The sequence below is a fragment of the Sycon ciliatum genome, chromosome 11, assembly GCF_964019385.1.
Source record: "Sycon ciliatum chromosome 11, ocSycCili1.1, whole genome shotgun sequence".
Lineage (NCBI taxonomy): Eukaryota > Metazoa > Porifera > Calcarea > Leucosolenida > Sycettidae > Sycon > Sycon ciliatum.
Window position 1 is genome coordinate 4,555,755 of NC_088653.1, and position 23,245 is coordinate 4,578,999.

Consider the following 23,245-nt stretch of genomic DNA (forward strand, 5'->3'; position numbering starts at 1 on the left):
GGCATGCCGCAGGGCAGCATCCTCGGCCCCACCCTCTTCCTTCTGTACGTCAACGACACAGAAGACCACCTGCCTGATGGGGCGAAGCTGGCTGTATACGCCGACGACACAACTCTCTACAAGTGCATCACCACCCGACTCTGACTGCCAGAAGAAACAGCAATCCTCCAGCAAGCAGTACACTCACTGACAGCATGGGGAAGCAGGTGGAGGATAAAGTTCGAGCCCACAAAGTCGCAGGCATTGACCATTAGCCACCACCGCTCGCCAACCCCCCGAACGCAATACGCTTCCAAGGAGCAGTCGTGCCAGAAGTAGAGGAGCTCCAGCTTCTTGGCGTCACCTTCGACAGGCAGCTGGAATTCCGCAGCCATATCCGACAGCTTGCAGTACGCGGAGCCCAGCGGCTCTGCTTCCTCCGTGTGGCATCGGCTGTGCTAGACCCAAAGCACCGGGCAATTGTGTACCGTGGCTTTGTCCGCCCTGTGTTAGAGTATGGTATGCTGGTGTGGATGAGTGCAGCCCCTACCACCTTGGCCCGCCTCACTGCCATCCAGCGCCGTGCCCTGCACATAATTGGAGATGGATCATACCTTCCGAGCTCGACATTCGCCGTACTGTAGCAGAGCTCAGCTTTCTGTACAAGCTGCACTTTGTGGACGGTCCGGAAATGGTGAAAGCCATTCTGCCACCATCAGCAGCCGCACCGCAATGCCGCATGTCTACTCGTGAGACAACCAGATCTGCAATACATCATCCACCACAACTCACCAGTATTCTTCCTCCTCAGTTACGGAACAACACACTCGGCTCATTTCCCCACTCCCTCATCGCAAACGTGGAATCAGCTCCCACCTACTCTTCTGCAGTCTCCCCCTTCTCGCAGAGGTATGCACACGTTCAAGAAAAAATGTCAACGACCACTTGCGGCGCAGCAAGCGGGAGTGGGCCACAGACAGGCTATGATTTCTCCATCGCAGTCAACACAACAGCCTAATTATACTGACCGCACTCCAGCTCCCTTCTACCCCTCTTTGATCCCCTTCGCTCAGCCTTAAAATCCGATTATCAGTTCTCTCCATCTTCCTACGGTGCACTGCCTTTACTATTCTTTTGTCCTATCTCAATCTCAAATTCTCCCCATTATCGTTTGCAAAGCCGGTGCTTCCCTCTTGGATGCGCATGTTTCTTTTCTCCTATATATCGGCGCACAGGAGTAACGATGATTCCGAGACCTTTTTCAGAGGAGTTACTTTTGCCCCGCCCCCACTTCCATCCAATATGCCACCGCCCCCGATGTGCAGCATCTGATGGTACTGTGGTATTCAGTAAAAAAAAGGCCTGAAACAATCCACTTCGAGGTTGCAAGCTACCCCTCCCCTCTCAGCAAGAAATTCGAAATTTCAATGGTGGAAGGTATACTATGAAGTATATGATTGGCGGCGCGATCGTTCAGCCTACATCATTCAAACTTTGCAGGATGGTTCTGACGTACAGGCTAGGCATGGAACCACAGGGCTTGATGTCATAGCTGACACACAATGTCACACGCACAGCACATTCGTGTGCACAGATACTAAATTAGTAGACGTCGTCATCTTCTTCCTGCTGGTCTCAAATGTACAATGACGTGCCATTTCGCCTGACGGATGTTTCCTTACTTTTTGGTCCTTTGTAATTTTTTGGCCGCACACACATTACACCACATACTGCGGCATGCACTTCCTGATGTTACCTACCCAGGAGAATGAAAGCAAAGTCAGGAGGAGTCTGATAAAGAGAAGAAAGACGTGTGCGACCATAATCATGGACTACGTGCTACTAAAGACCGCTTTTTTCTCTTTCTTTTCTTACTATGTTCACATAACCAGCTCGAAAAGAATAAGGAGAGACAATTGTACAGAGACTAGGACACACATGACAACTAATGAGCAGGCACTGCACCGAGACGCAGCAGTGATGGGGGGGGGGGGCATTGATGACTCTGCCGACCTGAGGTCTCAGCGTCACGGCCAAAAACACGCACCAAAAACAATGAAAAAAAAGAAAATAGAGCTGTATAGGTAAGAAAGATGCAAAAACTTTTTGCTGGAACTAAGGGGTGGTTCCGTAGTCACAAGTTTTACTGTATATTTTTTACACGACCCCAATCGTAACTAATATGCACTGTACGTACTCTCAGTAGAGATTCAAGTGCAAGTGACACAACTCGGGAGGAACCCAGCCAGAGTAATGTAATACCTCATCATTTTAAGTCTTTGACAGCTAAATGTTCACACTGTGCTGGAGACACTTGCCTGCTTCCAGAGAGTGTAATACCAGCCATTTTAATTTATAAAATAGGCGACAAAACACATGTGGATGGATTACGAAGCGAATATCCACCAACGTAGCAAGATAATAAGCAGTCAGAAAGTGTGATTTCAGGTGTCCATGTGTTTTACTTATATTTTACTTTTCTCACCCGATCAGTATCAGAGTTACACAGAGGCTGTGCGCCTAAACCTGCAATAGTGCTCGAATGCCCGGAATGGGCAGAACTTAGTACGCAAGAGGTACACAAAAGGAAGTAAGTTGGGCTGTTTTTGTTTTAACTCAGAGTTTCATGGCAAAACCCAATCCTCAGACAACATAAGGAGATTAAAAAAACTAAGTTAGTTAAATTTTGCACACCATTACGAAGAATACGGCAAAACGTATGTCTTGTGAAACTGCTTGTTATTGCAGTCAACTTGTCCACAAAGTGTCATACACCAGAAGTGCCATTAGATATTGGCATCCGGTTTTGTACAATTTGTTTTCTCGAAACTTTCCTTCCTTTATCCCTGATATTGCTGACCCAACCAAATTGAGTCTTGCGTTGCTTTGCTGCTTCGAATTTTAGTAGTTGGACCACATTGTCATGTTATGAACTGGTCTCGTTATTGTCCGGTACAATTTAGCATTCTTGTTTGCCGTGGGACTTAGCTTGGGCACGTTTTCCTTTCCCTCTTACGTGCCACAAACCTTCCAAGTTGGAAGGCTGTTGGTTTGGGCACCGAAGATGTGTTAGAGCTAGGTCTTGCGCTGCTGAATGTCTCAGTAGATTGTCTGTTTTGTGCCATATTATCGCACTCTCCGACCGTTTATCATCTTGTAACAGTCATGGATAGTTGCTGCATAACTCATTCTCATGTGTTTTTCTTCTATTTTACCCTTCGCACTAGCTCAGTATCATAAAACAGAGAGGTTCCAGGCGGTCAAAGAGAGTGCTCGATACCGAGATGCAGAGCTGGTTCAAACAACAAAAAAAAGTAAATTATCGTATCCGTTCTCGAAGGGAACTCACGACGGCCGCCAACACCCGAAACAGTGTTTTATGATGATCGCTTAGTGCGTGAAACTCAGAGTTCAAACACTTTCTCTGTCCTCGTATTGTTAGCTCAGTATCATATGCATTTATGGATATATGCAGAACTCGGCAGGGTAGCATTAAAAACATCACAAGCAAAACTGGAATCGTCTCTCATCTGCCCTGCTACGCAACCTTCCCACGTAGTAAGGGAATGCAGGCATTCAAGGAAGGTGCCTACAAGTCTCTCCGCAGTCGAGACTGGCACTCAGCCACAGATGCCCTCTGAACCCTCCCTGAACACCCTCTCCACTTGCACCCAGGCTCCCCCTTTTTTTCTTTTTTTAAATTTCACATGTATCATCTTTCCGTTTTCCTTCCTATATAAATGTACTCTCCTCCCCTCCCCCTGTGCCTACCCCCCCCCCCCCCACCCCCCACAGTTTTTGGTGCACTGAAGTGTCGCTGAAGCTGAGACTTCAGGTCGGCGGAGATGCTCCAGTTTCACCACCACAGTTGCGTCTGCAACCACCTCTATCATGCAGTATTCTGTTCTCGAGGTTCGTGGTTTCTCGTAAAAAATAAATAAATAGAAAAGCTCTATCGTCCTGCAAAACGTGGTTATAAGATCTACAAATCTGCAGTAATGCTACTGATCATCAGCATAATAATTTACCTGGTGCACAGTAATAGCATCAAGTCCAGGCGGGCAAAGACAATGCATATCTCTGTTTCGTCCCGGAACCTCCAGAATGCAAGTGACATGGCCAAAACAGTTCGCCGAGCAGTCTCCACTGCACTCGGCATATCTACCGTACATGTGATTAGAGACGTCGCACTTGTGTTCGCACCTACACATGCACACACAGTGATAGAAAATAACATATGCAAGCATGACACGTGCATGTGAAGTAAGAATATTGTTGACAAAGCAACCCACTGCTAAATTTAACAACATGACTGGGTTTGGCAGCAAAAGTAAGTGGGCTGACTGCAGAGACACGATCTGACATGTACATATGTACTATTTTGGGGTGAAAGGGTCTCGATTTATTGGACTCAACTCAACTTAGATCTCGGATGGTGAGCCAATTTAATTATGTAGAAAAAAGAGAAGGACGAAAATGTTACTTCCTCCGTGTACAAAAACGTCGTGACTTTTTAACGGTGTTTTTGAGCAAGAACCTGCTCAACAAACGGCGCCAAAGGCTGTCATCAACAACCCACGTTCATGTCGAGGTTAGGTTAGTTTGGTTGATCCCGAACAGATTCTCCACGGACGCCATGCATGTGAGGACGTTGCCGACAGAAACTCAAAGAGTCTAATGAAAAAAACTAATACTTACTCGAAACTGACACAGTGACGAAGTGGAGCTAGTGGCTGGAACAGGGAGTCACGCGGCACTCCCTGCCGTGAACCTGGCCAGGCTCATACTTGCGATGCGCGGCCCCATACTGCCACAGATCTCCGCAGCGTGAGAACCTAAAATGTTTCTCTCGCACGGCAAGATGAAACATTTCAGTCGTCGTGCAACCAGGATCAGAATGTCGACCTGGCTTTCTTCGCCTCTCTCCAGTCAGACGTCTCCTTTTTCGCCAAGAGGAATTGCAGGTACCTCCTCGAAGCCATTGGAGAAATGCTTGGGAGGATTATCCTGGCGAGAAAATGCGAAGCGTGTGGATGTGCTTGTACGACTCGTTTCACGGCATAATGGAGGTCGCGGGTTGGAACGACTGAATAGTGTCCACACCGATTCGTACACAGTTCTAGAGATGAAGAGGACGTAGCCAAAGTCCAGCGTCGGATCATCACTGCAGGTGACAAGAATCTGAACGAAATGTGAGCGGAAGCAGCGACTGTTGGCGATGCGGAGTCAGCGGAGTCAGGTGACAATGACATGAGCGATGAAGACACTGAAAAAAACTGAATCTCATTCGTCTGAGTTGCTTTTTTCTTTGTATATACCTTGTAAACAGGTTAGACAATGCCACAAGTGTTATTCCAAGTCCAACGGAACAATTCCAGAGCTATGCGCAACTTTGAAAAAATGTCACGAAGTTTTTTGTATACGGAGGAAGTACGAGTTATGACTAACTAGAGAGGTTTAGCACAACGAAATTCGTCTACATTTTCATTAGATTTTGAAGCCCGGGAACGAGTAACGAAGTTTGCCACGAACTTCGGGACACACACTCGCGGAAAACATCAATCCAACAAAGTTTGGTCTGTCGACTTTTCGTACCGCGATCACATGAGAATTTTTCCTTTCGACATTTTTTCTGAGGTTCTTGTTTTCACGACCAGAATGTCTGAGCCGAACTCAAATCCTGCAGTTTCTGCAGCCGCTGTTACCTCTGGTACATGGTGGTGATCAGGAGGGACGACGACTTACGTGGGATACGCCGATGGATATCATGATGCTCCGCCTTGTGAGGTTGATGCCGAATTGTTTCTTGCGGAAATCACGCACGAATGAAGAAGCAGCTTTGCTGCTTTCCAAGAGCGAAAGAATAGGCCTGTGGATCGGTTTCATCTCCTGCATTTATCAAGAAGCATTCGAGTGGGGAGGCCACCGCCATGGTTTACGGAAGACGGGGAGTGACGAGGATTACTGTTTTTGTGTTTCGCCGGGATTTCCGCGACATCCACGGTATCCACTAGCAACACCGAAGTTCGTGGCGAACGTTCTGCTAAACAAAAATTCAGCGAATTTCGGTCTGCTTTTTCGTACAGCGGCATAACGAAAATTAACAACGAATTTCGTTGTGCTAAACCTCTTTACTGACTGTATAGGATCTGTTAACGTTGGTGGACAGTTCTTTAGCTCTTTCTACAAGGCTAACGAGGAAAGACTTCAACGCCTATGCAACCTAGCCCTGCAAGCCGTGTACAACCTAAACTCCCGTATCCGCATGACCCGTGTATGCGGAACACAGCCTGCTTCGTATACACCAGCTCTTGCGTGAGAAAATGTGCTCGCTGGTCTACCGGTCTCTACATTCCACCATGGAGCAACCGCTGATCAGCGCATTATTTGGAGATTTTGTCACTCAGACTAGGGCTGGCCAAACTCGCGGCTCCCAACATCATCTGGTGCAGCTTCCAGCCAGAACTCATCCGTTGTCTCTTTCTGCTGCACGCGTTTGGAGCAGTCCTCCACCTGATGCGAGAATCATCACGTCCCCTCTTCAGTTCAAGGGTGTGTTGCACGCGTATTGTCTTACTCTAGCATGACAGCAACCCCCCTCCCCTGTCTTTTGAGTACTAGTAATCCCGAAGTTCTGATACATGCCAGGGCTAGCTGTGTGCTCAGTCTCCCGCTAGCTAGCAGTATGCTCAGTCTATTCATTTTTGATCTTGTCTTTTCTTTTTTTTCTTTTCTCTCTTTTCTTTTTCAATTGTTTTACTGCCAGAAATCTTCATATAAGTAGGCAGATATGCCTGTTTGTTGTACGACTTCCAATAAATCCAACCAACCAACCAGTTAGTCAAACCTCGTAACGTTTTGTCCTCCTTTTTCAACTTAGATCTGTTTTTAATTGTTGATAATCTATACATTCTTTGCAAAGAAGAGACTTCTGCGCTCCAAATGTATATCTCTTATTATATTTTCATCACTCTCTTTAGTCACGATTTCCATTGATAATTGTGACAAGAAAACGTTCTGGAATACTTTATTCGTCGCTAAGATTGTGATATGGGTGCACATATAGCTTTATTCCCGTAGCTATGCAAAAGACGTTACTTCAGTAACGTCTGGCGCTAGCCAGGTTCCACACATCTTTAATTCCGTGTTTGTTTTTTTGTTTTTTTTGTTTGTGCCATCGGCATGCCTGGCGCTATCCTGTATCTGTCCCGTACCTGTCCCGTACCGTACAATCAAGGACAGCATCGTCATGCCTGGCGCTATCCCGTACCTGTCCCGTACCGTAACATCAAAAACAGCCGGACACAATATTCAAATAGGGCTTTCAAATGCAAGATCATTGCGTGAAGCAACTTGAAAGAATAAGTATGTATGCAAAGTCTATCGGGGGAATGCATGTGGCGCAGGGCGATAGTGAGGGTTCAAATCCTAGGAAACTAGGAGAAATGCTTTTTATGCCTAGGTCATCAAGGTGGTAGACGGTATCGTATTATACTCGAATGCAAAGAAAAAGTTGACTCTCGCTAGTCAAAAAAAAGCATAGCGTAGGGCCCTGAGCTTCCAAGGTCTCTCGTTCATTGCACATTTATTATTGTTGATTACTACATCCAATGTCTGCTTCGCTGTCTCTTCTTTTTACATGTACATTTCACATTCAGATTTCTCCCGCATGTTTGTTACTATGGTAAATAAGCATAGTTACCGCACAGTTAGTACTCCTGGTTAAACATGGTTACAGCACAGTTAGTACTCCTGGTTAAACATGGTTACCTCACAGTTAGTACTAATGGTTAAACATGGTTACAGCACAGCTAGTACTCCTGGTTAAACATGGTTACAGCACAGTTAGTACTCCTGGTTAAACATGGTTACAGCACAGTTAGTACTCTTGGTTAAACATGGTTACAGCACAGTTAGTACTCCTGGTTAAACATGGTTACAGCACAGTTAGTACACCTGGTTAAACATGGTTACAGCACAGTTAGTACTCTTGGTTAAACATGGTTACAGCACAGTTAGTACTCCTGGTTAAACATGGTTACAGCACAGTTAGTACTCCTGGTTAAACATGGTTACAGCACAGTTAGTACTCCTGGTTAAACATGCTTACAGCACAGTTAGTACTCCTGGTTAAACATGGTTACAGCACAGTTACTACTCCTGGTTAAACTATAAAAAAGTTGGCGTATAGAAGAAGCATGTTTTTTTTTACTTACTGCAGGCCAGCCCAACCAAATATGCAGTCACAATATCCAAATGTAGCACTGCAAAGCCCACGGCCGTTGCATGCGTTATTCAGTCCACAGCTTGTGTTAGATTCGCAAAGCAATCCGGCCTTTCCTGGGGGACATGCTGCAATAATACCACCCATATCGCACATGTGCACATGCCCAACACATGCACATAAACACACACACACACACACGTGCACACACACACACATGCACACACACATACACACACCACACACAACAAAACACACACAAAAACATGCACATGCACACGCCACACACAAACAAAGACATACGCACAAAACACACACACACACACACGCACAAACAAACACAAACAAACAAACAAACAGACAGACACACAAACAGACAAACACATGTAAGTACGGTACTTGCTCATGTTTTCCAAGAACAGTGTATGGGGGTACCACATCGCAAGGAATATTTGCACAATTCACCAATTTAGAACCACAATCAATGGTTAACAATTGCATTCAGCTTTATCACTATCGATAGAGATAATGACAAGCTGACGAACTTGCAGTGATCTCGCTGCATGACGTCAGTCTCCCTGTCTAGCCAAGATTTTTATGCATGCGAATGAACATTTCTTCCTCTTCGTTCAAGAATAAAACAACAACAATTAGACACCATTGCCCTCTCCCCTGGAGTTGTATAATATTTGGCTCCGGGGTGGTGTGTCCCAGGAATCACCTGTTATCATGCTTACAGATACGACCTCTGCCACGTTGGGTGCCTAGATTGTTGACGGCGACGCTGCGCAATCCGAGTTACTTAGAGTATTCCTTGTTTTGGCTTTCGTGATTTGGGTGCCCCTCGCCGCCCACCCTCCGCCGCCTCACTTGGATCTGTTGTGGACTCTTTCCTTCTAACGCAGCCATCTGTCGTCCTGCTTCGTTTCTGTCTGTCGCTGCACAGACGCCAGCCAGTCCGCATTGCAGTTCCTGCCTGCACCACCTTCTGGCTGCCTGTCAATCACCGGCTGTTGACAATAAACTTGAGCCTCGCCATCCGCACAACCCGCCATCTGGACCCGTATGACCCCGCGCTGCTGTGGAGCCAACATCCTCTCACGCCACGTCCAGTGTTCCCCAGCCACTAGCTGGAGTTTGACCCACTCCACTCAACCTCAACGCCTCCTCAACCATGGAGCCCACACTTCTCCTGTTATTAGCACTATCTGTGCTACTGTCCTGCACTTCCATGACCTGAAGAGGCTGCCAACCACACAGTCACATACACACTCAGCTAGTTCAATGGCAAGATTTGTTTTTTTCACCTCCTCCAAGCTTCCTTGATTTTTCACTCCATAGGCACGATTTAGAAAATCGACTTCGCCGCCTCCTCGTGCAGTATGACGGCCAGAATGGTGGCTGTAGGTGTTTTCACCTGACGCTCCGACGACACCTTCAAATGAGGCGAACAAGTAAACCACCACGCGTAAAAAATCACTTTTCCTGACCGTGAGCCGCTCGTACTGTCACTACTGAGTCTGATCTGTGTCGACATGTCATGCAGTCTGACCATGCGTGCTCTTCCCTGCCTGTTTCACGAATCCACTGGCCCCAGAGACTGGCAATCTTGTGATGCATCGCGATCACGGCTCCGAGCACTCCGCACCGTATCCGCCAGATCACCCTTTCTGCGCTTTAGTTTTCCAGCCAGGTTGTCGCCTGAAAGTCGACCTCAAGGCCGGTTATTTATTTCGATCACTGTCTTGACGATCTCTTCAGTGATCTTGATTCACCGGCCACCACATAGTGAACGACTGCGAGAGAGATCAACAAACTGGATGGAGCGATTATGGTGCTTTCTGCACCAGTTTCTGGATGACGCGTTTGCTAAAGGAAACAGCGATTGCAGCGATTTCAATCCACCAGGAGGCACTCGAGAACGATCGCCCAGGAGTTTCTGGTACTCCGTGACAATCCTCCATCGCGGTGGGGGTGTTGATTTTAGCACCAGGCCTTCTCTGTGTTGCGCGAGAAGCAACGGGAGTCCTCTGACGACAACATTTGGACACAAAATTCTCGTGTCGATTGGGATCCTGAGCCGCTGCCTCCTTTGGAGTTGGAGCCATTTCTTCTTCAACATCACAAATTGACAACTGAAGGATATTGTTAGGTAGCTGGAAAGTGTATTCCGTCCTGAGATTATTTGAATTTGTTTGATTGACGTTCGAAGCGAAACGCACATTTTAATAAGTCGGACCAAGTAATTTATTAGGCCCCATAGCGCCATGTCCCAGGAATCATCTGTCATCACGTTCACAGATAAGACCTCTGCCGCCTTGTGTGCATAAAACCTGAACCAGGGAAGGAATCTCGTCTCCGAAAAAAAACAATACAAGGTGTCCCTGACTGGTGTTGGCTTCTTCACCTTCTTACTCAGTTGGATTATACCTAGTCTTTCTTTCTTCCACGGCACAAAAATCTGTGTACGCTTCTCGTTGGCTGTTTATTCTAAAGAAACGAGAAGCAGTGTTCTCTTGATTTTTGAATAGTTGCGAAGCTTGTTTTTTGCTTACCGGTATTATCTTGTTGTTGTGGCACACAGTGCAGGTTGACGTCACTGTAGTGACATAATCATTGTTGAGCGAGCGCTGTGAAACAGCGCCCATTCCAGTTATGAGCTCGCCCCCCGCCGGGATGGATACGACCTCCGCAAGCGCCGGAGCTACGTCGTCGTCTGATGAGCAGCTCGCGAACCTCATGGCTCTACTCTCGCAGCAACAGCTCCAGCAGAGTCAACAACAACAGCAGCAGGCCCAGCTCTCGCAGGCGTTGTTGCAACAGCTCGCACAGTTGTCTGCACCAACCACCCCCGTGTCAACCAGCAATGCAACTTTTTCCCAAATTGCGGAGTTTGGACGACGACGAGGATGCAGAACAATGGTTTATTGCCACTGAACGTCTCCTCAACGGGCACCAGGTTGATCGCTCTCGCCATGGCTTGGCCGTCATTCCGTATTTGAAGGGCAAAGCCCTCAGTGCCTATAATAATTTGCCCACTACGTCCCAGACGTTCCCCGACATCAAAGCAGCTGTTCTGGCTCGTTTTTGTTTTGACGCAGAAGAGTACCGTCAGAGATTTCGCTCCACTGCTGTGTAGCCCTCCTGCGGCAACTACACGAAGGTATGTCACCGTCTGTTCGATTTGTTCGACAAGTGGATGTCGCACTCCGTATGGAGTGGGTCTCAGCCCACCCTGCAGACGGCCGCGGATGAGATGGTCAGGGAGCAATTGGTCGCTTTTCTGCCCCCAGACACCCAGTGACACGTCAGGGAGCAGCCTAAGCTGCACGCTCACCAGACAGCAAAGCTGGCCGACTCTTTCGTCCGAGCGCGTACGGGTACCCAGGCAGGAGAAAAAGAGTTTCTGCCTCTGTCACAGGTGTCGGCTGGCCAACACGTGGCGGGACGACGGTCAGGGGATCGACCACCTCAGTTTGCCAGTTGGGGCGCAGGCACCAAGGAGTGTGGATTTTGTGGCGGCACACCTCACGCGCGGAGCACCTGCCCTGCCAAGGACAAAGAGTGCGTTCAATGCGGAAAACGTGGCCACTACGAGCGAGTGTGCCGGTCTCGCCGTAACCAGCAGTCCGTGTCTGCAACCGAGGTGTCCGACACTTACACAGATGACAGAGCGCTTCTCAGCACAAAAGCTCTGTCCGTGGGCGACGTCAAGTCCAGCCAACGGTCGTGGAAAGTCGGAGTGCTGCTACAGGGCACCTGCGTCGACTTCAAGATTGACACGGGTGCAGATACCTCCGTTATCTCAGACGCCCTGTACCACCAGCTCCAGAATCATCCAGTGCTCAAGCCGTGCACCAAACGGCTGATCAGCGCTCCACACTGTTGGCCTGTTCACAGCGTCTGTGACATACCCGGCATCCGGTGCCAGCGCCGTTATCACTGTGTGCGTCGTACAAGGGCTCCGTCACGCATTGCTTAGCTGGAGCGACTCACTTTCTCTGGGTCTTATCAAGCCCCTCTTCTCTAATGACGTAAAGCTGTCTTCCGATGTGCCAATCTCCATGCAGAGCGTGGCAGTTATCCCTCCCGGCTCTGAACCTTTTCCAGTAGCACCCTCTGCAGCTGACCGGATTCCAGAAGCCGTGCTCGCCGACTTTCCGTCCCTGTTTTCCGGCTTAGGCAGTCTCAAGGAGCCCTACTCGATTCCTCTCACCTACGGTGTCAAACCGTTCTGCCTCTGCACAGCCCGCAAAGTGGCGCCACCAATCCGCCCACAGGTAGAAGTGGAGCTGCAGCGCATGGAGAGCTTGGGCGTCATCCGGCGTGTCCTCGAGCCAACAGACTGGTGCGCCGCAATGGTCGCCGTACCGAAGGCTACATGTGCGGTCCGCATATGCGGATATGCGGAGACCTGAAATCGCTTAACGATGCCGTACGTGGGTCGCATCACCAGCTCCCTACAGTCGACGAGACACTCGGTCATATCGGCGACTCCACACTCTTCACCAAGCTCGACGCTACCAGTGGATTCTGGCAAATACCACTCGACGAGGCGGCCCAGCTTCTGACTACCTTTATCACACTCCAGGGTCGATTTTGTTACACTAAGCTTCCATTCGGCATAACGTCAGCACCGGAAATATTTCAGCAGCGGATGTCCGCCATCCTACAGGGTTTGGAGGGTGTCGTTTGTCAAATGGACGACATCCTGGTACACGGTCGCACTCAGGAGGAACACGATCACCGCTTACGTACCGTTCTGCTACGCCTCATCCTAGCGGGTCTCACGCTGAACCCCGCTAAATGCAAGACCGAAGCTATCCGGGTCTTCAGAACTCCGCAGTCGGCCTCAGACGTGCGTCGTTTCCTGGGTCTCGCTAATCAGCTGGGGAAATTTTCACCGCATCTTGCCTCTATCAGCCAACCGCTCAGAGAGCTCCTGTCAAAAGGCAAAGCTTGGACCTGGGACAACGCCCAACAGACGGCTTTTGAGGCCACCAAGGAGGAGATTTGCAAGCCCACCTGTCTGCAGCTGTACGACCCCAACTACAGTACCAAGCTATCCACAGACGCATCGTCATATAGCCTCTGCGCTGTGCTCTACCAGCGATCCTCGCCCAAGACAACGTGGCGGCCCGTAGCCTGTGCCTCCCGCTCTCTCACTCCAGCGGAGCGCAACTACGCTCAAATCGAAAAGGAAGCACTGGCAATCACCTGGGCCACAAGTCGCTTCGAGATGTACCTGCTCGGTATGCACACCTTCCTGATAGAGACCGATCACAAGTCCCTGGTACCTCTGCTGAGCACCAAGCGTCTGCTTGAGTTGCCTGCCCGAGTGCTCCGTTTTCGCCTTCGTCTGGCTCGCTACAGCTACACCATCACCCATGTGCCTGGCTCTCATTTGACCAGCACCGATGCGTTCTCCAGAGCTCCAGCCGACAGCGCAGCTTCATGTGACGACCTCTCATTGGACGAACTCTCATTGGAAGCCGACTGCAGCCTGTTCACCGCTTTCGCCGTGTCTAGTGTCTCAGCGGTCACCGGCCCCACACGCGCTGTGCTGCAAGAAGGCCGATACAACATGCCAGGACATAACACGTCTCATCCGTAACGGCTGGCCCTCGAGCATCCAGGATCTCCCTGCACCTCTCCGCAGCTACTGGCCGGTCCGAGCCGATCTCGTAATCAACGACGAGCTCATCATGATGCAATCCAGAGTTCTCATTCCCAGCTCCCTCGAGCAGGACACCCTCGACAATCTTCACACAGGACATCAGGGTGTGTTGCGTGCGACGAAGCTGGCAGAGACCACGGTCTGGTTTCCGGGCATTTCGAAGTTCCAGAATGAGGTTACTGGCTGAGGGTCAGCGGGATGTGGATCGTACTGCATATTGCAGGTAGCAAGAGCATCACGCAGGGAGGCAATGCGTTCCTCGCTCCACAACCAGTATGTGCTGGAGGTGCTCTGCTGCGTAGTACTGCTCTCATTATTATTATTACGAAGTAGTGGTTGCGACTTCGGCGATGACTTGTAAGAAAGGGTTTGCTCCCCACACCGGAGCTCGCGCTATTCCGCCGACTTTACTCGACACTTGACTGACTAACGACTGCTATCCAGATCACACGAGAAGTCCATCGAACCTTCGACTCGGCAAACCTGCAAGAAAGCACCACTCTCTGCTCAATACACAGTGTTTCGGGAATTCACCCCTCATCAGTTGAGCTTGAGTAGGCTGAGCAAGATTGTGCCTGAAGAGCACCACTTATATAGTGCTCTCCAGGCATAAACATCACCAGGGATACAAACTTACAGAGACGCTCCGTTTCCAGCGCGACAAACACCTCGTGAACACCAGATAGCAGCGTGAGTCAGTGTCGCTCCTGGACGGTGAGACAGACGTCGAGGAGCGACACTGACTCACGATAATCCTAGCACTAAGGTAATAACAGGAAAAACTGCGAAAGCACTTAACGAACTTGTAAAGACTACTAGTATACTGTGACACAAGATATGACACCATAGCCAACCACGGCCAAACAGACAGAACAAGCTGCTACTTGAACAATTTCAAACGAATAATGCTTTCTTTGTCTATTTTGCTCATGCCCATCATCCACCACTGCACACACAACGAAATGCGGGGTGTGCAGGCATACTGCACAAGATCTTCTTGCCCAAGAAAACATTTTGTGAAAAACTCGAAACAGCAACAGCATCAGACACTGGCTTCCGCAACAAACAAGCAAACAACAACCAGCAGCCGCATCCCTATGGACCAATAAGCAACTAGAGCATGTGCAACGGCTAGCCAGAGTCAACCATACGTGCAACAGCATACTATTCGTAACAGCGGCTATACTGCCAGTGCATATGAAGAACAATCATATACACAGAGCCAGCAGCAGCAGCATTTTTAGCAATGACGGTTTGACGTAAGGTACCAATAGAACAGCAGGGTGGGTGGGTGGGCAACTTTCTGTCTGGCAAGAAGAAAAATAATGAACAGCACTCTGCGCCAGCACGCTTTTCCAGCGGCCGCGGTGCCCTCGCACCCATCGGTGACCACGTGCAAAAATCTACAAAGAACATTATTTCTCGTTTATTTCGCTGCGTTCAGCACACGAGAAATGAACACGTCCTTCTGGACACACAGATTAGGCTTATGAATACATTGACAAACAGCTTCTAACACACTCAACTGCAACTTATAAACTGCAACTTATAACCAGAGGAGTGTTGTGCGAAAACTAGTTCGAAGTACAATTTTTTCCATATCACGTTTTTTCTTTCTTCCATGTTCCTCACTGCCTTCGTATCCACTCGTTTTTTTAATACAATAAAAGCCTTCGTGACATGTCGGTTCAGCTCGTTCTGATGATCGCAATTCTAAAATTATTATTATTATTATTGTTTTAGAATTGCGATCAACAGAACGAGCTGAACCGACATTTCACAAAGGCTTTTATTAGATTCAAAAAAACGAGTGGATACGAAGGCAGTGAAGAACATGGAAGAAAGAAAAAATGTGATATGGAGGAAATGATGAACAAACAATTGTACTTCGAACTAGTTTTCGCACAACACTCCTCAGGAAGCTACGTTGTACTAATGGAAAACAATCCAGAAAGATACTAATAAAGAGAAATGGAATGAGAAGAAACAACACCTATGAAAATGATAATCCTAGCACTAAGGTAATAACAGGAAAAACTGCGAAAGCACTTAACGAACTTGTAAGGACTACTAGTATACTGTGACACAAGATATGACACCATGGCCAACCAGGGCCAAACAGACCATGGCCAGCAATCGAGGACATCTGAGAGTTGTAATTTTTGTACTCCTCCGAGGTGTGATTTTTGGCGTGCTGGGCCAAGCACAAGGAAGCCATCTGCAAAAAAACTGCAGAAAATGGTTGTTGTTTGATCCTTTCGTGTAATCTTTGTTTCTAGTCGAAGCTAGTTGCTGTTTGGAGCAGAAACGCTGAAATTGACTATTTTCTGCATGTACTCATACATGTACTCATGTACTCAGGCATGCAGTCTCACTCGTATTTTAGCTCTTTTTCTGGAATGGATGCTGCTCTGCGCCCCTTGGTGAACATGTCCTGCGCTCGTGGAGCAGCTGAAAAGGACCACTGGTATGTCTGGTTCCTGGTTTGAAAGTGGAGAGTCGACTTTTGTGCCTTGAAAAAGGAGTAGAGAGCGATAGAGGTACGTCTGTTGCTTATTTTTGAGTGCTCCTCGTACATTTTTGATCGTGATAGAAATTCTCAGACCAAAGTCAGACCAAAGTCAGCGCGATGATGGTCGTACAGTTTTCTTGTGGATTTTTTAGTTGTTTCATCTCGTATCTATGTCAGTATCGTGATGGTGAAGTGGAGAGGGTGATTTTCTTCCTCTAGGCTTCGTTCGGCCGACTTTGCTTCGTCCTCGTTGAAAAGTGATCCTGAAAAAAAGGTCGATTCGAAAAATTATGTTGATTTTCAATGTACGTGATGACATGCGATTGCTGGCTATGAGAACAAGCTGCTACTAAAACAATTTCAAACGAATAATGCTGTCCTTCTGGACACACAGATTAGGCTTATGAATACGTTGACAAACAGCTTCTAACACACTCAACTGCAACTTATAACCATGACGAGCACGGCACAAAACAGAAAAAGAAGAATCAGAATAAACCTTACAGCAATCAGGACGAGATACAAGATGCTTATACACTTCTGTTGATCGCAATTCTAAAACTATTGTTGCCTCGACGCCTATTTACAAATTATTATTGTTATTATTGTTTCTGTGGGTGGTGTGCTATTGTAGTCGTAGGTTGCCTTGTATGACAACGTGATCAGAGGCACCCATATGGCGCAGGCTTGTGATGGAGATGGTACTGCGGCTGGGGCTAGAGATGGCCGGGTCCAGGCACGATGTAGGTGTGTGTTAGCATAGGTGGGTGGCAAAGGAGACGTGTTGTGTGAGGCCATAAGTCTCGCACAGCCAATGCAAGTCCTCACCTAAGACATCAGTGGTGTCGCTGGGGTGCCACAAGCAGTTCTTGGCATTGGAATCGCCAAGGAGAAGTAACTTATCCTGGGGTCTTTCAACTTGCTTTATGGCTCTCTCCAGTTCCATCACAAACTCTGCCAGGTCGGACCTTCGGGGGCGGTAGATGTTCCCTACCACAAGGGAGACTTGGCCAGTTGTTATTCTAATGCAAGTACATTCCGCTTGAGTCATGGGAATGGGAATTGTCTCGTGTTGGCACCTGTGTGGCATGTATGTGGCGACTCCTCAACCAAAGGTGTCCCGGTCCGCTCCTATGAGTTTGTAGCCGTTGATGGCATACATCCCGTCGCTGTCCGACGAATCAGCCGAAGTTTCCTAGATAGTGATTATAGAAGGTTGTTGCAACTCTGCCACGTGGCGAAGCTCGTCCATCTTGTTAAACAAGCACCTGACGTTCGAGCTGATGAAATTCGCGACTTCCATTATTATTTATTTATTTTTGTCATTTGATTCGTTTTTTGGTATTTCCGCAATTGAAGGTATTGTTCTCATTAATATTGTGTGGAGAACAACATTACTGACTCTATAGGCTAGGACTGAGTATCCTGGGACATCAGTGGGCTGAAGCGTGAGCCCTGTGCTGGGACAAGGGGCTGGCTGTGGCCAGGGTCGATGTTGTTGCTCTCTTTTTGTTTTTTGGAATTTTTGAAATCAGGTTAGGATTCCGCATTGGGACTGGATCTCCTGCGTCGTTCGAAGGTAATTCAGTGGTTTGCTGGCTGTTAAGACATGTCTGTGTTAGTCACCAGTGAGGAGAGGAGGTCTTCAGCACGCGCCGAATATGGGTGATTGCATGTTGTTCTCGGAGTAGTTGCGTCGGTGTGCGGTGAGTTGGATGTTGTCGTACCTTCACTTATGCTCCCTGGCGGTGTTGCGGGGTGTTGTTGTTGTTGTTGACTTTTATTTTACTTCACGGGTGCATGGTTGTGCTGGTTGCCGACATGGGAGATGTGGACTTCACGGGTGCATGGTTGTGCTGGTTGCCGACATGGGAGATGTGATGTCGTGTTTGTATGACTCGTACTGGTCGTTGACTGGGTCGTTTCGGTCCTAGCTGGGGAGCAGGTCTGCTTTCGGTGTGGTGTTGGCACCGTCTTTTTTTGGCGTGACGTTGGCACCGTTGGAGGCCGTTTGGGATACGGCGCTGGCGTGGGTCATACTCTGGGATGCTTTTGGTGCCAAATCAGTACGGTGAGAGTCAGCTTCAGCTCCGCTGTTCCGCTCTGTGCTGCCAGTGCTGCTGCCTTCTCTGCCGGCTTGCGTGGAGGTGTGTGCGCTGCGACGGTTTTGACGGTTTTGGCAGGTACGCGCGATGTGAGCTATCTGGCCATTGTCGTCGCTGTCGGCGTCGTCGCTGTCGGCGTCGTTGCAACCTTACGCGTGCATGATCGATTCAAATAATAATTATCGCTCTTGCTGAGACACTCTGTACCTGCAACGGCCGTGTAGACCCTTGTCGGGTGTGGATACCGTCCTCCAGACAAGCCAGTGCCGTACTGGGACTCTCTTCAAGAGAACATAGAAACTGCTATGGAAGGCCCTCAGGCATCTACCGTTCTCATTGGAGACATCAACATTGATTACAGCTGTGAGAACTCTCCGAACGCACAACATCTGCACCAATTACTATCCAGTAGCAATCTTCGGAATTATGTCACCTCACCAACTCGTGTCACGAGCCACACTGCTTCAACCATAGATCTGTTTCTGTCAAATACACCCATTTTTGGTGCCTGTGAAACGATTTACGGAGATATTAGCGACCATTTCGCCATCCTTGCACACTTGCCTGTAAACCAGACAGGGGTAAACCAATCATCACAACCCGGACAGAGTCGCCGTATCCACACCATCGACTGGGAGAAGTTTCAGACTGATCTGTGTGTCCACTTTCATCAGTTCCCTCGGAACGGCACGATAAATGACATGACAGGTGCATTCACGTCTGCTATTATGGAAACACCAGATGAGCACGCCCCCTTGGTGGCGAGACGCAAGCGTGGTCGCCGTATCTGTCCTTGGTTAACTGAGGAGTTGGTATCTGCAGTACGACATCGCAACAGGCTACACCATCGACTCATGAAGGATCAAGCCAATGAGGTGCTTCGTGAGCAACATCGGCTCGCCAGAACTTTTGCCAGGAAGCTTGACCGAAAGCTTCGTAACCTGTACTTCGTAAACCAGTGCAACACACCTGATCAGCGGAAACTTTGGTCAGCAATGAACACAGTCACAGGGCGGCGGAAGGAACGTCAAATACCTCAGGTTTCTGTTGAGGATCTCGGCCAGGTCTTCGGTGAAATTGTCAATGACCCAAGCAGACCGCAGAATCTGCACCCGCCACTTGGGCCAATGCCAGCCAACAGTCTTCACGTCTTCAAACCTGTAAGTGTTGCAGATGTTGAAAAGTGTCTTAAAGCTGTGGATCCATTCAAAGCTGCCGGCAGTGACTCTGTACCTGGAATTGTCCTGCGGCAATGTGCAAATGTGCTTGCTCCACCACTTTCTTGTATCATTAATAGTTCACTACAGAGTGGCGTTGTGCCCACCACGTTCAAGCACTCCCACATCAGTCCCCTGCATACAGCCGGAGACCGCTCATCAGCCTGCAACTACAGACCTGTATCCTTACTCCCTATCGTTTCGCGTATCCTAGAGCAGTTTGTGAAGAGACAGCTGACAGAATATCTGTACAGCAATGATTTATACCCGATGACTCAATTTGCATATTGACCCCGCCATTCAACAGAAGATGCATTGGTACTAGCAGTGAATCGCTGGCTATTAGCGAAATCCGAGCGCAAGCACACCGGTTTGGTTAGGATTGATATGTCGAAGGCGTTTGATCGTGTACAACATGAGAGGCTGGTTAATGAACTGTACACCCTAGGCATTGGAGGAGCACCCCTACACTGGTTCTGTGACTACCTCAGCGGGAGGTCACAGCAAGTGAGGGTGCTGGACAGCTTGTCTTGCTCTGTTGGCTGTACGCGTGGTGTTCGGCAAGGGAGCGTTCTTGGACCCATTCTCTTTGTGTTGTACACCCAGAATCTGCACACAGCACTTCCTGCAATTGTCAATCACCAAGAATTTGCTGACGATATAATCCTTGATTTCTCCCATCCTGACTTAGATTTTGTTGGCAGAACTCTGACGAGAGCAGTAACTGATATCTCCCGATGGCTTGAAGACATCGGCCTCGTAATGAATGCCAGCAAGACTCAGGTCATGTTCGTTCAGCCTCGTGGCGCAGCCATTGCCACACCCGATGTTTTCTGCAACAACGAGCAACTGGAGGTGACGGCCACCGCAAAATACCTTGGTGTGATCGTCGACGACCAATTGTCATGGAGGCCACATGTCGACTACGTGTCACGTAGAACTGCACAAACCATAGGGCAATTGTGGAGACACGGGCGTTCACTAACGCTTAGAGCTCGACGGTCGTGGTACACCAGTATGGTAAACAGCCAGCTGTGTTATGTTTCAGCAGCATTCTACCCAAGCCTCACAGCTCAGCTTCTCGACCGTTTGGGGAAGATCAGCAAGGCTGGAGTCAGAGCTGTGTTTCAGCTCCCTTGTCAAACACCGACCGCACCTCTTATTTCTAAATTAAATATTTCCCCAGTGATCCACCATTTTAAGCTCAAGATTGTTGTTTTGTCCATAGATGTCTTGCCTCCAATGCAAGCATGCTATTTTCGCCTTTCTTTCTGTTGATCGCTGAACCTGGTCTTGAGCAAAGCACACACCGTGTTACACGTGGCCAGGTCTCACGTCTTCTCCAAATTCCATTCGTTCGTGGACCAGCATCTTGAGCGTCCATGCAATTCGTGGGCAGCGTGTATTGGAACAGGTTTCCGGCAAATATTCGTAGCCATGAAGATATTCTGGGTTTCAAAGCCCTGCTGTGCCCAGATGTTCTTGACACGCTTTCTCTGTCTTGACTCATCCGTCAGACATGTGCATTTTGATCTTTTGGTTTGGTCTCTAATCGACAAACTGACTTTTCTCCTCAAATACCTCAACTTCTCTATTTCTATTTCATACATCTGCTTCGTTTATTCCTTACTCTTTTCTTTCTATCTTTTTCTTTTCTTTCCCTTGTCTTTTAATCACTGTCACTCACATACTAATACCGTCATAAAATATAAAACACAAGATTTTCTCATCTTTTTCTATTTCTTGTTTTTCATTACCTTTAGCATGTTCATTCACATTCTTCATCATTTGTGAGAACTAGACCTGGTCTAATGAGAAGGCATTTTACTGCCTGTAATTTTGGTGAAGTAAAATAAAGTAACAACAACAACAACAACAACAACAACAACAACAACAACAACAACAACAACAACAACAACAACAACAACAACAACAACAACAACAACAACAACAACAACAACAACACCCCGCAAAGCCATGGCTGAACCCAGAGCTCACTAACGCCATCAGAGAAAAGCACCGGCTCTACCGTGCCTACTTGCGCACCCGGACGCCCTGCAACTGGACAGCATACACCACCCAACGCAACAAAGTTACTCACCTTCTCCGAATCGCTAAGTCTACATATGTCAGTAATGGCACTGGGACGAGCCACTCCACACCAAACCTACACAAACTGATGCGCGGCCTCCAGTCCTCACAACGACCTACTCTGCCAGACATGCTCTCCCAGGGCCAGACTCTCTCAACCCCCGCTGAAAAAGCAACCGCCCTGAACGCTTTCTTCATCTCGCAAAGCCAACAGTCAGTCACAGGATGCCACGAGGAACTTCCCTCCATTCATTCCCCCACACCCAACACACCTGGCCTCACTACACTTGAAACAACAGCCCAAGAGGTCTCAAAGTTACTGTCTAACCTGGACCCGTCAAAGAGCCCGGGCTGTGATGGCATACCAACCCGCCTACTGAAAGAGGCAGCCAGTTCACTTGCGCCGTCCCTAGCAACCCTTTTTAACATCTCCTTCGAACGTTGCACTATCCCGCAAGAGTGGAGGGACGCAACAGTCACCCCCATCCACAAGAAGGGCAGCAAAACCGAGCCCTCCAACTATCGACCCATATCGCTACTCAGCGTGACGTCGAAAGTACAAGAGAGGATAGTTGCTGACCGCATCTCAAAGCACATCCAACCTCACCTCCCCAACGGCCAATCAGGCTTTCGGCCAAACGATGGCACCACACAGCAGCTATCTCGGTTAATCCATCAGATCACCGAGAAAAGAGACGCCGGGCAAACAGTAATTGCTTGCTTCTTCGACCTCTCTAAGGCGTTTGACCGGGTGTGGCACCAAGGACTGCTTGCAAAATTGGCCCACCTCGGACTCGATGGCAAATGCCTCCAGTGGCTTGCCTCCTATCTCACCAATAGACGACAACGTGTGCAAGTGGAGAGCAGCAAATCAACATGGCTAAACATTCCAGCGGGGGTCCCCCAAGGCTCTGTCTTGGGGCCGCTTTTGTTCACGGCCTACACAGTTGATCTGCCAACCGCCTGCATAAATGCCAACACTGAGTGCAGCCAGTTTGCCGACGACACTGCCATCATTGCCGCTCACGAGAATTTTCTAGCCGCAGAAGAGCACCTCCAGTCAGCTGTGACAACCGCGGCACAGTGGCTGAAGGATTGGCATCTCCTGGTCAACGAAAGTAAGACCACTGTCATCCACTTTCACCACACCAACCGGCCACCTCCCAGACCACCATCAATCACACTTAACGATACCAACCTCACTGTGGCCTCAAGGCATCGCCACCTTGGCCTCCTCATACAGCAGAATCTATGCTGGAACTCGCATGTTGACTACATCATCACTAAAGCGACCAGGAAGATGTTCCTTCTCCTGCGACTACGCAATTCCTTAAACACTTCTGCTCTCTCCTCCATCTATCTAACCTACATTCGCCCTATTCTTGAGTATGCTTGCACTGTCCTCTCACCCCTCCCCGCAACCCTGAACGACCGGCTTGA

The 23,245-nt window shown here is 48.6% G+C and overlaps 1 protein-coding gene across 1 annotated transcript; it reads left to right on the forward strand.

Annotated features, from left to right (window-relative positions):
* The first annotated feature begins 18,802 nt into the window (after positions 1-18,802).
* On the forward strand, positions 18,803-20,005 carry LOC135827007 (uncharacterized). Its single transcript, XM_065339529.1, has one exon. It carries the CDS (start codon positions 18,803-18,805, stop codon positions 20,003-20,005), a length of 1,203 nt encoding a protein of 400 aa, XP_065195601.1.
* Positions 20,006-23,245: the final 3,240 nt, after the last annotated feature.

Bases quoted from the DNA above. Each gene is read 5' to 3' on its own strand.
- LOC135827007 (XM_065339529.1), top strand. From the start codon at position 18,803: ATGGAAGGCCCTCAGGCATCTACCGTTCTCATTGGAGACATCAACATT.